Source organism: Sylvia atricapilla, chromosome 15, assembly GCF_009819655.1.
Source record: "Sylvia atricapilla isolate bSylAtr1 chromosome 15, bSylAtr1.pri, whole genome shotgun sequence".
Taxonomy (NCBI): domain Eukaryota; kingdom Metazoa; phylum Chordata; class Aves; order Passeriformes; family Sylviidae; genus Sylvia; species Sylvia atricapilla.
Genome location: NC_089154.1, coordinates 7190301 through 7204921, shown reverse-complemented (window position 1 = coordinate 7204921; position 14621 = coordinate 7190301). Strand labels below are relative to the sequence as shown.

Sequence of the window (14621 nt, the reverse complement as noted above, 5' to 3'; positions counted from 1 at the left end):
ACACCGGACGCCGGCTCCCGGCGGGATGGGCGTGGCCGCCGGCACCGCCGCCCAATGGGGACGCGGTGCGCGCGGAGCGCGGCCAATGGGGAGGCGCGGCCGGCAGGCGCGGGGGGCGGCGCGGTCAGTGGGGCTCTCGGTGCGGCTATGGCGGACGCGATGGCGGCGGGCGGCCCGCGGCGCTGCCGGCGCCTGGAGGGCGAGGCGGCGCGGACCGTGCTCGCCAACGCCGACACGCTGCTCTTCGACTGCGACGGCGTCCTGTGGCGGGGCGAGGCGGCCGTGAGCGGTGCGGCGGAGACGCTGGGCAAGCTGGCGGCGGCGGGCAAGCGGCTGTGCTACGTGACCAACAACAGCGGGCGGACGCGCGCGGCCTACGTCGAGAAGCTGCGGCGCCTCGGGTTCCCGCCCGCCGAGCCCCGGCACATCTTCAGCTCGGCCTTCTGCGCCGCCCGCTACCTGCGCCAGGCGCTGCCGCCCGGCGCCGCCGCCTACGTGCTGGGCAGCCCCGCGCTGGCCGCCGAGCTGGAGGCCGTGGGCATCCCGCACCTGGGCACCGGGCCCGCCGCCCTGCCCGGCCCCGCGCCCGCGGACTGGGTGAAGGCGCCGCTCGACCCCGCCGTGCGCGCCGTGCTCGTGGGCTTCGACGAGCACTTCAGCTACGCGAAGCTGTGCCAGGCGCTGCGGTACCTCCTGCGCGGCGGCCCCGACTGCCTCCTGGTCGGCACCAACCGCGACCACCGGCTGCCGCTCGAGGGCGGAGCCGGCATCCCCGGTGCGCGGGGCAGGGGGGCGGAGGAGATGGTCCCGGGTCTGGGGGGGTCTCCGTGCTCAGTTCTGCGGCTCGTCACATCTCGGTGTTGCGTTGATAGAGCACAAGAAGTTCCACCTCAGCCTAAGGAAGAACTTCTCGTGGGGAGTGGCAGACCCTTGGAAGAGCTGCCCGGGGAGGTCATGGAGTCTCCGTCTCTGGAGACGTTCCAAACCCGCCTAAGCACGTTCCTGTGTCACCTGATCCAGGTGACCCTGCCTTGTAGGGGGTTGGACTGGATGATCTCCAGAGGCCCCCTCTAGCTCCAGCTATCCTGGGATTCTTTGAGGCAGCCTGGGCGTCCCGGGGCCTCTCCTCCACAGCACCCCTGAGAGAGAGAGAGAGAATCCTTATTGATCCCTTCCTTGCGAATAGGAGTTCCCTCTTAACGCTGCGGGCTGGAATCCCGACCTCCTGGCAGGCTTTATGCACCACCTGTCCCGGGGCCGACCCCTCCCTCTGTAAAGCCGAGGCATTGTCGGATTTGCTCCTGAGTGGGTTTGTCCTGGCTCGTGTGGACACCAGGAGCCTCCTGCCCCTAATCCCTGCTCCTGTTCCCCGCAGGGACGGGATGCCTGGTGAAGGCCGTGGAGACGGCGGCGCAGCGCGAGGCCTTCATCGTGGGCAAGCCCAACCGCTTCATGTTCGACTGCGTGGCCGGAGAGTTCCCGGTGGACCCCGCGCGCACCATCATGGTGGGCGACCGGCTGGACACGGACATCCTGATGGGCAACGACTGCGGCCTCACCACGCTGCTCACCCTCACCGGGGTCACGGCGCTGGACGAGGTGCGGGGCCACCAGGACAGCGGCTGTCCTGCCAGGCAGAGCCTGGTCCCCGATTACTACGTCGACAGCATCGCCGACCTGCTCCCGGTGCTGGGGGAGTAACGGGGGCAGCAGCAGCCCCGGCCTGTGACAGTAACGTACGCACTAGATACTCCCCGGGGTTAGAACCCTTAGCTTGTCTCCTCTCTGTCCTCTCGGTATGATTCTGTTTACATCTCAGTCTGAAATGCACTTTGGAACAAAGGGGGTGTTGCAGTGGCACACGGGGCTGGGGCTTGGGGCTGGGTTTAGTTGTAAATGCATCGATCCAATGTTTGTGGTGCTCCATGCTCTGGGCTGAGCTGGGGAAGTGGAGCTGGTTGATCTGAGAAGGATCATGTCCTGGTTAGGCTGAGCCTTGGTTCAGCATGGTTTGTTCAGGGAAACGACTCTTGGGATGTGCAGTAACTCTGGTTGTGTTTGAAAACACTTGTAGAGCTTGTTTGCCCTTGGGATGATTCTTTTTTCCAACTGGGGCCCTGTTCAGGGGCACAGCCCCACATCAGGTCACACAAATGCATCTCCTTTGTTTGACCACTGCACATTGCACTTGTGATGCAGATTGGGATGATCCCAAGACTTCCAGACCTCGGCTGCTGCACACAGTGTCTGTCCAAGGTCGAGTGTGTGTAAAGTGCATGTACACACAGGCACTCCCTAAGCATAAAGATAGAGCAGAATATATTTAAATTATAATTAGAGTCTATGATAATATATCTTGTTTCCCCAGAGGGAGGATGAGAGGGATGTACTTCACTTTAATTCTCCTAAACCGTTGCATTTGGTAATGCAGAGAGTCTGCAGCCATGCAGAGCTGTCCTTCCCTCCTGCTGCTTCCCAGAAATCCCTGGATCGATGCATACCATGCTCCTGCACTTCCCTCAGCACCACCGAGCCACTTGCCTTGGCTTCAGCTGCACAATCCCAATTCCTGCTCAGTCCATGGCTGGATGTGGTGCCCAGGACAGTTGTGCACAGGGAACCCTGTGGGTCCTGGCTGTGTGTGGCAGTAGCTCGTGCTTCCTTCCCATCCCTGAGGTTCAGATCTTCCACGTGTGCCAGCAGGGGCTGGGCATGCTGGGTGGTGAGGAGGAGTGCTGGCTTGCTCAGGGATGATTCCATTTGATCTCCAGGTGGAATTGGGCAATGAGGGGCTCACCACAGGGTGGTTTTTGTGCTGCCCAAATCCCACGGTGAACGCTTTTGCATTACAGAATTAATTGAAAATTATATATGCAAATAACACGCTTTTATTCCATAGATTCCAGTATCTAAAGTTCAATTTAAGCACTTGTTTTCCTTCCTGTCCAGCTGAGGAGCTCGGGCAGTGCTGATGCCATTTCCTGCCTGGTAACTTGTCACATTGTTTGTACAGCAATAACTCTGCAGTCCAGAAGGTCTCAGTGTTCCCAGAGCACTGGCTGAAGCTCTGAAAGGCTGTTTGTAATTTGGAGTTGTGGAAGGAAGCGTGGATAATCTCTTCCCTGCTCCTCTCTCCAGATGAGGGACTGCAAAGTGTCAGAGGCAGAACTTGCCCTTGATCTGGGTGACATGGAGATGGACATTGTGGACTCACTGCAGGTCGTGTCTGATGTAACAGTGTGGGTTTGGATTCAGTCTCTGTATCTGGTGCTTTTTGTGTCAGGATATGTCAGGAAAGGACCAGGAGACAGTCCAGCATCCCTCAGGCAGCTCTGTCCCTGCTGAGGGCTCTTGCTGGCAAGGGAGCCATTGCCTGGGCTCAGGGATGCTGGAATGTGCTGGTGGCGGTGTCAGTCATGCTTCAAAACTCTGTTCTGACTTCTAAATGGTTCTTAATCCTCTACTTGAATTCCCATTAAACTCTCAAACCTGCCCTCCCTAGCATTGTCTCATTGTGTGGTCTCATCTCCGTGAGCTTTGATGCAGCTCTGCCTTGGGAATCCTGGGAGTCAGGGATGCAGTTTGGAAGGGACCTTCTATCCCATCCAGTACCGCCCCTGCAATGGGCAGGGACACTTTCCACTGTCCCAGGCTGCTCCAAGCCCCATCCAGCCTGGTCTTGGACACTTCCAGGATCCAGGGGCAGCCACAGCTTCTCTGGGCACCCTGTGCCAGGGCCTCCCCACCCTCACAGGGAAGTTTCTTTCCAACATCTAATCTAACTCTGGCAGTGAAGCTTTTCCCCTGGTCCTGCCCATGCCCTTGGCCAAAGTCCCTCTCCTTTCTTGTGGGCTCCCTTCAGCCAGTTTGTTCAGCCTTGGGCTGTGCTTGATAGGAAAATGTCCAAAACCTTGCATTTTCCCTGGACTGACATCACATGAAGGAATTCTTAACTTTTCCTTGCCTCCACACCTTTGTTACGTCTGGCTGGCAGGTCTGGAACATTTGAGGGGCTCCTGGACTTTCTCAGGCCAGGACACAGGTGACAGTGTGAGAGCAGCACAGGCTGTGGTGGTGATTTTGTGGCACAGCCCCTTTATCCTTTTCCTCCGAGGGTGGCACAGGCATGTCTGTGCAGCCCAGGCTGGGGACAGCGGGATCAACTCCTGGCTCCAGCCCACGGAGCTCCGGCAGCACCGAGTTCCCCTTGAAATGTGGGAATTGCCGCTGCCACAAGGGCAGCCTGCCACTGTCCTCTGGTCATTTGATCTCTCAAAGAGCCTCACCTGGGCTCGTGTTGGGCCGTGCCAGCCCCGAGGGGACACAAAGGGCCCGATTGTGGCTCCTGCCCGTGCCGGGGGTGAGCAGGAAGAGCCACGCCGGGCACTGACAGCAGCGCTCAGCTCCCGCCCTGGCCTCAGGTTTCCCCCTCCTGCGGAGCCCTTTGGCTGCGAGGGACGGGTATTTATGTCCCACGGACACACGTTCAGGTTTCCCAGGTGTGCCTGGAGCCGGGATCATGCCCAGTCTGTGCGTGGGCAGGAGGCAGAGCAGCAGCAGCAGCCAGGTCCTTGCTTGAAGTGGAGGATGGACGGAGGGGACGGTGCCAGCCGTGCTGCCCCTGCAGTGAGTATCCCCTGCCGTGAGTATCCCCTGCCCCTGCCGTGAGTATCCCCTGCCCCTGCAGTGAGTATCCCCTGCCCCTGCAGTGAGTATCCCCTGCCCCTGCAGTGAGTATCCCCTGCACCTGCAGTGAGAATTCCCTGCCCCTGCAGTGAGAATTCCCTGCCCCTGCAGTGAGAATTCCCTGTTCTGCAGTGAGTATTCCCTGCCCATGCAGTGAGAATTCCTTGTTCCTGCAGCTCCTGGGCAAAGACTGGCTCTGTCCTTCCTGTGGGACTTTGGATAAGGGTGTGACAGGACAAGGGGAATGGCGTCATTCCATTCCTCCCACTGCCAGAGGGCAGGATTAGATGGGATATTGGGAAGGAATTCCTCCCTGTGAGGGTGAGGAGGCTCTGGTACAGGGTGCCCAGAGAAGCTGTCCCTGCATCCCTGGAAGTGTCCAAGGGGCTTGGGGCAGCCTGGGACGGTGGAAGGTGTCCCTGTCCATGGAAGGGGTGGTACTGGCCAGACTTAGGGGTCCCTTCCAACCCAAACTATTCCAGGATTCCATGATTCTATCCCAGATAGTGCCTGCTCTGTGCTTGCCTTATCCCCCTCCAAAGAGGCTGATCCTGGTAGGGTTTTTTGTTCATCCCCAGCACCCCCAGTTCAGCTCCTGCCAGGCAGCTGCTGTCAGCTGGGCTGAGGTGCCTTGGAGGTTTACCAGGGACAGACTGCTCAGGTAGCAGGGCAGAGGAGCTGAGCAGCCAGGGCCAAGCTGCTGGGGGTGGGTGTGAGCTGTGCCCTACCAAGGGCTGGAAGCTGCTGGAGTTCTGTATCTGCACCTTTCCCACCAGAGGGAATTCCACTGGTTATTGAAAACCTGCCAGTGATTGCAGGGCTGGGGCTCTGCTCTGCTGGAATTGATGGATTTCAGATATGTGCAGTTCTAACTCACTGCTTTTCTGGGGGAATAATCTGGGAGCTCCCTGTTTCCTATAAAAGATCCGTAACTGGCCAAAGGCTGGATGAGCCCATCCTCATGCAGCTGGAGTACATGTAATCCTGGGAATGGACTGAATTTCTCTGTCCTTCAGAGGATTGAGAAACAGGTTATTTTTTAAATGTGGGCTGTGTTTGAGATTATTGAAAGCACATTTTCTGCTTTGTAAAAATCTCGTTACGTGCCATGAAGTTAAATTTAATTGCTCCAGTATAAGAACTAAAGTAAATTAATAGAGCCAATAGAAATGTCACAGCACTGCCAAGCTATTTTCCTTAGTCTCATGGAGAACTTAGCAAGAAAATCCAGCACAGCCAAGAACAGAAGCAGGGTCACTCCACACGGAGTCTGATTCCAATGCTGACGGTCCCGCTGGGGATTTCTGCTGGAAACCAAAATAATTGAAGTTGTTGTTCCCTGTGTCCAGAAATCTGCTGCTCCAGCCCTGCCCTGGGGGCTTTGCAGCTTTCCAGGCTGTAGGAGTGCTGGTTACCAGGATGCTGGATCTGGAATTCCAGCGCTGTGGGATGAAAACTCCATTATTCCAGGTGCTGCAGTGGTCTGGCAGCTCTGCACTCCAGCCAGTTTGCACAAGGATTTGTCATGAGCTGGAAACGTTTGATGAAGAGTTGGCAGAAGGGTCAATTTTAACTCCTGTTCCTCCTTTTGCCCTGGCTCCCAGGACAGGAGGGCTCCAGCACACTGCCCAGCTCCCTCCAGGACCTTCTGGATCATCCTGTCCGTTGCCTTGTTGTTTTTTGCAGCTGTTGGCATCAGTGTCGTGGGGGTTCTCAGCTTCTCCCCCAGCTCTGCTCAGGTAAGGGATTGTGACCTGGGCAGGAAGCCTCCTCCTGCCTGCAGCCCTGAGCTGTGTGGGAAGCAGTTCCAGGAGGGATGGGTGTGCTGAGATCTGGGCCGAGTTTGGCTGGATGAGTCCCTGGACAATGCATGGAGGTGCTGCCAGGCTGCAGGCACGGCTGTGGCAGAGCCTGGGAGCCCTTTCTTCCAGCAGCACCTGGTGCCTTTGGCATGAGGGGCACTGGGGGTAAGGATGGAGTCTTGGCTCATCCTTCCCGTGGGTCAGAGCCTCCTCCTCTCCACTGCTGAATCAGACAAGGGACAGGGGCCAGCACAGGGCCAGCTGGGGATGGTGGTGGGAGATGCTGCACACAAGCACAGAGCAGCTGATGCTGGGGGCTGCCCTCCAACTCCTCTTGCCCAGGCTGGCTCCCAGCTTTTCCGAGTGACACTCCAGGGCCAGCAAGACCCGCTGAGGAACCAGACAGCTGTGGTGGACAAGGCCAGGAGCACTGTCACCTACTACGTCACCTCGCAGAACAACCTGAGTGCTGTGGTGCTGTACGACAGCAGGAATGTGAGTGCTGGGGCATCCCTGCCTCCTCAGCTCCTGTTTGCCGCCTTTCTCTGCACCCTTAGTCATGGAACACAGAGCAGGGGAAGGGAGAATGCCCATTTCAGGGGTTTCCTGGGACAGGGGTGGGTGTGTGCTGCCTGCTCCAAGCAGCACATCTGTCCACAGGGCTACGTGTGCTACAAGCCGCTGCAGCAGCGAGCCTGCTACCTGAGGAGGATGGACCCCTGGGACCTGCAGACCCTGCAGATGGCCCTCAACACCTCTGAGCACAGTGTGAGCACTGCTGCAGCATTCCTGGGGTGTCTGGGGGATGGATTGAGCTTTGCAGAGGGTGGCTGAATGTTCTCCCCTGTGTGGATTTGCAGGGGTGACTCTCTACCCCAAAGCATCCAGGGCAGGGCTCTCCCAGCCGGGGGCAGCAGTGGCAGCCCCCGTTCTGAGGGATTCATTGCTCACAGGAGCAGAGCTGTGCCCCCAGGCTGGGCTCTGAGCCAGCTCTGAGCAGCAGCTCCTGGGTTTATCCAGACCCTGATTCCTGTGGGAAGCAGCTGAGCTGCTGGGGCAGATGGATGTGTCCCATGGAGGGGAAGAGCAGGGCTCCTGCAGGACTTCCTTTCACTGGATTCTGTTACCTGCTCAAAAATCTGGGGGAGGAAAAACAAAGGGGGCCTGTTACCAACTCCCAGGGAAGAAAGTTGGAGGAAATCACGTATACAGACCCTCAGAACAAAATGTCAGTGGATGCCTGGGCAGGGGCAGATTGCATTTCCAGAAGACAGAAGACATTTATGCCCCTGCCATCTGCTATCCATTTCCTGAGAGGCTCCTGGGGGCTCCTTAGTCCTCACCTTACTCCCAGAGCAGTGTAGGAACACAGGCTCCCAAAGGAGATGCAGGGAGAGGAAAGCACCTGCCCAGCCCTGAGGCTCCTAAATAAAGCTCGATCATGTTGGGGGTTGCCAGCAGCCCACAGACAGAAAATGAGATCTGGCAGCCTCACCCTGGGAGCTGGGACAGGGCAGCTGGCAGGAGAACTCTGCTGGGGTACAGACCACTCCTGGGGTGGCCTGGGAGCCAGAGCAGGGCTGTGGGGCTGGAGGGCCAAAGTGCCTTGGGAGGAACCAACGAGGATGTTTCTTTCAGGCTGAGCAGCTGCTCCACCACAACAACCAGACCAAGTTCTACCGGGAGTTCCTGGGCATTGTGGCAGGGGAGCAGGTGGAGCCCAGGGGCCTGGGGGAGGCTGTGCAGGCCCTGTGTGAGCACACATCCCTCTTCTGGGTGCGGAGAGGGCAGGGTAAGTGGGGCACTTCCCCTGGCAGGGGAAGCAAGAGCTTTTCTAGCACCTCTAAGAGGATCAGGCTCTGCTGCACAACAGCTGATGCATCCCAGGACAGGCTGCCAAGGCCCAGGACAGGGACAGGTGACCTCTAGTGCAAAATCAGACCATTGTTCACCATCCCTGAGTGCTGGCTCATACCCACCCCATCCTGTGCTGTCACGCTGGGATGGGCTCTGAGCTGCCCCCAGCAGCACAGCACAGCCAGCACACAGAGCTGTCCCCTGAGACATCACTGATTAATCCCTGTCACCTTCATCCTCAGCCAAAGCAGCCTGCTGAGCTGTCAGCCTGCTCTGTCTCACTCCAGCTTTAATAAGAAAGGTCATTCCCTGAGGCTTTCCCCTTGCTCAGCTCCTCAGGAACTCCAGAGCTGCAGGACCAAAGTATCCCTGGGGACTCTGTAGCTGCAGGACCAAAGCATTGCTCTCACTGCTGTCCTTGCTCGTTGGCAGGGCCAGGGAAGCAGCGCCTCATCTACCTGTGCATTGACATCTGCTTCCCCAACAACATCTGTGTCTCCATCTGCTTCTATTACCTGCCTGAGTAAGTGCTGCAGCCACGGCCGCCCTCTGCCCTCATACTTGAACTGGATTCCTGAAAAACCTCTGACTTCCACGAGGAAAGGAACACCTACAACAGCCCCAGAGCTTCCTGCTGATTCCATGCTGCAGGTCAGGAGAGTTTAGAGAAACAGGATCAGGAGAGCTTAGAGAAACAGGAGGCCTGTGCTCAGCACAGACACTGCAGCTCTGCTCCAGGGCTGTGCCTCGTCCGTAGGAATTAGGAGACCCAGGCTAGAGGAATCCCGGGAAGCAGCTGGAGTTTTGGGGCTACAGGCTCTGCTCAACACAATGTGGTTGTTGTTACATTTGGGGGGTGGTTGGCTTTAGGAGAGCAGCTCTCCAAGTCACTCTGTGAAACACTTTGAATAAAGGGATAGCAAACCAAGACAAGAGCTGCCTCTCCTCTTTGCTCAGCCTCTCCCATCACTTGCAAAGGCTGACTTTTATTTTTTCCCCACTTTGGGGTACAAGAACATCCAAAGCTGTCAGCAGCCGATGCCCCAGGGATTCCTACAGCTGAACTGTACCTGTGTCCCTGCAGTGGGATCGTGTCTCCCCCTCCCATTCCGTCCTCCAGAGGCCACACACGTTTCAGCAATGTCCTGCCTGGAGCTGAAGCCTGGTCTCACCCCAGGCAGCTGCAGCTGCTCCTGTGAGACCCCCAACCCTCTCCATGTGGGAGGGGATGGGGACAGTGCATGTCCCAGGCTCTGGAGAGGGTCTGGCAAGGCAAGGGGAAACAAGCGGAGGTCCTGTCCTTGTCACACATGCCCGTTATCCCAACACGCTGTCATTGAAGGCCAGGCAGACCACGGCTTTCTGGTGGCCACTGTATTCCCTCTTGATCTCTCCTGTCTCCACACACCACAGCCTGGCCAGGTTATCAGAGGAGGCTGCAACAGAGAGTGAAAAGAAGATTATATATTACCTTTTAATATTCTTTTTTACTATTATTTTAAGAAATACTTTCCTCTTGCTTCATTCAGCCATCCTTAGGGCTGGTGATGACCAGCAAGGCAGAGCAGCTCAGTGCATTTCTCTGTATGTGGGGGTTAATTCTTTTGGAGAGCAGCGAGTGTGGAAATTACCACAGGTGTGTTTAAGGGACTAACACCCTGTGAACTGTGGCATGAACAACACAACTGAAGCTCTCCTCTCCAGTTCCAACTGCCCCACTGCAGCAGCACAAAATGCTCCAGCCAGCAGAACTGGGTGCTCCCACCTCACGCTCCCTGTGCCCCAGGCTCTGGCCATGTCCCAGCCAGGGCTGCTGCAGGCCCTGGCACAGCCCAGGTGCTGCCTCACCTGTGACAATGTACTGGGAGTCCCCGGAGAAGGCACAGTCCCACATCCAGCCCCGGGATGTCTCCCCAGGGTTGTTGCTCTTAATGCTCAGCTCTGTCATCAGAGAGAAGTTCGAAGTCCTCCAGATCTTGCATGTCTGATCTGCAGAACAGGTGGCCAACAGCCTGCAAGAAGGAGGCATGTGAGGGCAATCTCATCAGTCACTGTCCCGCTGTGGGCCTCTCGTTACCACAGACCTGGGCCAGGGCCAGTGACAGCCCGGAGACCTGCCCCCATTGCAATCAGATCTCCTCACACCTGCACTGTCTGATTTAGGAGATTCCAGCTGAACAGACTCAGTGAAGGAGCTCACACTGCAGCAGTTGGACCCCAGCTGCAGAACAGCTCATGGCAGCAAACCCTGCTGAGCTCAGGGAGCACAAGTGGGACACCCCTGACAGTAACCCTGTGGTGCCATGTCCCCTGTCTCCTGCCCTGCTCCTCCCTGGGGACCTGCACTGTGGAGCCAGCAACAGCCACAGCTGGAGGCACAGCTGGAGGCACAGCTGGCCCCTGCCTGCCCGTGTTTGCCCTGGGAAGGAGGTGAGGGGCTCCACACTCACGTGGAGTCGGGGCTGAACTTGCACTGCAGGGCGTAGCGGTTGTGTGCCGGGATCTTGGTCTTGGGGATCAGCTGCGTCACCTCCTCGCCGATGCCACCCGTCAGGTTCCACACGTAGCAGTATCCCTGCACAGACACAGCAGGATCTGTGCCCAGGCTGGTGACACCCAGCCAAACCAAGGCCAGTTCCCCACCCCAGCACGGCCTGGAGGAGCTCACCGAGCTGTTCACGGCTGCCATGTAACTGGCATCGGGGTCAATGTGCACCGAGTTCACTGACACCTCGGGCTCGGGGATCAGCTGCTCATTGTGGTCAGTCTTCAGGTCCCAGATGTGGATGGCCCCGCTCTGGTCGCCCACGATCAGCTCTGCCTGCAGGGACACACGGCCACAGCTCTCCAGACACTGCAGCAGCCTGGAGCTGGCACCCACATCGTGCCTGTGCAGCACCACTGGAGCCCTGCTCTGGGTTTCTGCCTCCTCTCTTCCCAGCTCAGGGCTGTTTCACACCCTGGCTGTCCCAGCCCAGTCCTGAGGCCCACGACACTCTGCAAAAGGCTGTTTCGCTTCCCAGAAGGGTTTGCTAATTTTCTAAACCCCAGAGCAAAGAGAGCTGTGCCGGTTCCAGGGCTGTGGCACAGCTGCAGCTCCAAACGACATCCACAGGAGCCAAGTGGTTTTCAGCACGTCTGAGAGGCAGCGTTAAGAGGCAGGTTGGCCACTGAACAACTGAAGCACTCAAGGGTGCAGATACCTGAAAAACACAACCTGAAGTGGGTTTTTCCTCTCTCTCTCCTCTTCTCAGGGGAAGGACAAGAGCCAAGGGCAGGAGTTCTGGCTCTGATCCCATGCTCAGAGCAGAAGACAATGCTGGCATGTCTCCACTCAAACCCGGCCTTTATCGACAGCCCTGCGCTGTCCATAATTTTAGCAGAATCCCTAGAGGAGATCAGGTCATCAGGCACAGCTAATCCTGTCCCTGGGAGCAAAGGCTGGTTCTGAGGAGACAAACACCACTCAATGCATTTGTCTGACTGCACAAAAGTCTTCCCTGGGCTCCTCAACCCTCAGCCCCCTCTCAGCAGGTGTAAATGCTGAATCCAAAGTTTTCATGGCTTTACTCAGGCTGTGAGTAATCTCTGGATAATTGGATCAGCATCACTGCAGAGGGAACTGCAGAGCCACAGAACTGCCCGAACAAATGCTGCCACCTTTGGTCTAATTAACCACCTTCTGCTCACAAACCAACACTCTGTACCTCAGCAGCATCTGGGTCAGGGATTATTTCCCACCTAAGACCTATGTTCAGCAATATTCATTTAACATAACACACGCTCACAGCACTGACACTACAAGAGCACTGGGACAGTCTGGTCCAAATAAGTGATCTCAAGTTTAATCTGAAATTCCTGATTTGCAAAACTAAACCTTTGCCAAATGAAACACAAGGGAACATTTCCATTACTCAGGACTTTACAGAGGTTTGCACGGCCCTGTCTGCAGGCAAAGCCACAGCCCTGCCAGCCCAGCCAGGCCATTAGCACTGACTGATCCCTATTGATTTCCTTGCTCCTGCTCCCTTCAAGAGCCCCCACTCTCCCTCTGCTCAGCAACAGCTGCGGAACCTACTGGTGAACTTCAACCAAACCTCACCTGAAGGGAACTGGGAATCAGCCAAAGGCCCCAGGATGCTTTTCCTTGGCAGCGTTGTCACCCTTAAGCTTCTCAGCTACCCCTAGTGTTCCAGCCTTGCACCCATCACATCCCCAGTGATGTTTGGGGGCAGAGCCTGCTCCAAGGGCGTTTCCTCCCATGGGATGAGCTCAGTGCAGCCCCTGTGCTGTCCCTTTGCAACAGCCACCAGGCCATCAGCATAGACACATCGTGTGAAGCCCTCAGGCCATCTTCTGCTGGGACACATCCCTGCAGCCCCTCAGGATTATCCAGAGCAGCCGCAGGAACAGGGTACCCAGAGAAGCTGTGCCTCCCCTGGATCCCTGGAAGTGTCCAAAGCCAGGCTGGATGGGGCTTGGAGCAGCCTGGGATAGTGGAAAGTGGACACTGGAATGAGATGAGCTTTAAGCTCCATTCCACAGACTCTCTGAGGTGGGAAACCCCAGTGGAAGCAGCTTCCTCACCTGGTTGGGGTGCAGGCAGACACAGTTGATGGGAGCGTTCACCTGGAAAATGCGCTGGCACTGGAGGTTCCGGGACCTGTGACAGAGCGAGGGACAGGAGCTCAGGGCTGTGTGATCGGTCCCACAGCCCGGGGCTGCTGCCGGACGGGGGGAACCCCCCGGTGCCCACCTGAGGTCCCAGATGCGGGCCATGCAGTCCTCCCCGCCCGTGTACATCCAGCGCCCGTCCTCGTGGAAGCCCACCGAGGTGATGTTCTTGCTCACGCCGTCGTAGTTGATGACGGGGTTGGGGTTGTTGGAGTTGAGGTCGTACATGCGGATGTGCTGGTACCCTGCGAGCACCGGGCAGCGGGTGAGCACCGGCCCGGGGCCCGGCGTGCCCGGCGGGGCAGGAGCGCTCACCTGCGGCCGCGATCATGCTCCGGTCCGGCGTGATCTCCAGGGCGTTCACCTGCTGCGGGCGCCGTTAAGGTCGGTACGGAGCATCAGCCGGGCCCGACCCGGGGGCCGAACGCGGGGACGGCCCCGAGCCGCCGGGGCGGCGGGGAAGGAAGGATACGGAGTCCTGGTGCTGCACCGTGCGGGTGCAGATGCCGCTGTGCGCCTGCCAGAACCGCACCGTGTGGTCGTAGCCGGCCGTGGCCAGGATCACCGGGTCGCTCCCCACCGTGCCCTGCGCCGCGTTCATGGTGCCGCCGCTCCCGGAGCCGCCGCGCCCCCGCCCGCGCTCGGGGAACTCCCTAAAGGCTGCGGGGTGTCTGTCACCCCGCGGGGTCTCGGTCCTGCCCGTGGGCCCGGCTCACCCCGCGTCCCCCCAGCCCCGCTCCCGCTCCGCTCACGGCTCCCGGCTCTGCGCGTGCGCGCGGCGCCTCCCGAGAGCCGCGTCAGGCGGGAGCGCGCATGCGCGAGACAGGGGCCGAGGGACGGACCACGGGCGGGCCGGGGGGGGACAGGAGAGACCACAGCGCGGGGGGAGAGCTGCCAGCCGTGCCGCCAGGGGGCGCAGGGCTGGGAACGGGGCGGGCAGCGCGGGCTATGGGATGTGGGATATGGGATGTGGGATGTGGGATATGGGACATGGGATATGGGATATGGGATATGGGATGTGAGACATGGGATATGGGATGTGGGATGTGGGATATGGGATGTGGGACATGGATATGGAGCATGGGATATGGGATATGGGATATGGGATATGGGATACGGGATATGGGATGTGGGACATGGATATGGAGCATGGGATATGGGATATGGGATATGGGATATGGGATATGGGATGTGGGATATGGAACATGGGGCATGGAATATGGGATACGAGGCATGGGACAAGGGACATGGAATTCGGGGCATGGGACATGGGACACACAGTGGGCACACACCAGGCACGGAACGTTGGACACGGGACACTGGACATGGGACACGCACAGGGCACGTACTGGGCACAGGACGTGGGACACTGTACACACACGGGCATCGCTGGGCGGGGGCGGGCACTGGGCACACACCGAGCCCAAACGGGCACTGCGAACCGACGCCGGGCACGCACCGGGCACCGCGGAGCGGCTCAGGGGCCACCCATCGCGCCGGTGCCGCCCGGGTCAGGGCGGACGGCGGCTCGGCGCTGTGCCGGTGCTCCCCGCCGTGCGCGTGTGGCATCCGGGCGCTGGGCACGGTGCCCGCCGTTCGCGG

At 58.6% G+C, this 14621-nt stretch overlaps 3 protein-coding genes across 3 annotated transcripts; 2 read left to right on the top strand and 1 right to left on the bottom strand.

Moving 5' to 3' along the window:
• The first annotated feature begins 126 nt into the window (after positions 1–126).
• Positions 127–3499, top strand: PGP (phosphoglycolate phosphatase). The gene is made up of 2 exons (XM_066329932.1): positions 127–775; positions 1376–3499. The coding sequence occupies exons 1-2, from the start codon at positions 148–150 to the stop codon at positions 1699–1701; spliced, it is 954 nt and encodes a 317-aa protein (XP_066186029.1). The 5' UTR covers positions 127–147; the 3' UTR covers positions 1702–3499.
• Positions 3500–6609: 3110 nt separating this feature from the next.
• On the top strand, positions 6610–9255 carry BRICD5 (BRICHOS domain containing 5). The gene is made up of 4 exons (XM_066329931.1): positions 6610–6983; positions 7149–7256; positions 8127–8280; positions 8778–9255. Exons 1-4 carry the CDS (start codon positions 6660–6662, stop codon positions 8870–8872), a joined length of 681 nt encoding a protein of 226 aa, XP_066186028.1. The 5' UTR covers positions 6610–6659; the 3' UTR covers positions 8873–9255.
• Positions 9256–9288: 33 nt separating this feature from the next.
• Positions 9289–13788, bottom strand: MLST8 (MTOR associated protein, LST8 homolog). The gene is made up of 8 exons (XM_066329930.1): positions 13492–13788; positions 13335–13386; positions 13102–13264; positions 12933–13008; positions 11014–11166; positions 10796–10920; positions 10194–10357; positions 9289–9781 (listed from the first exon to the last, which is right to left on the bottom strand). Exons 1-8 carry the CDS (start codon positions 13618–13620, stop codon positions 9663–9665), a joined length of 981 nt encoding a protein of 326 aa, XP_066186027.1. The 5' UTR covers positions 13621–13788; the 3' UTR covers positions 9289–9662.
• Between the last annotated feature and the right edge of the window lie 833 nt (positions 13789–14621).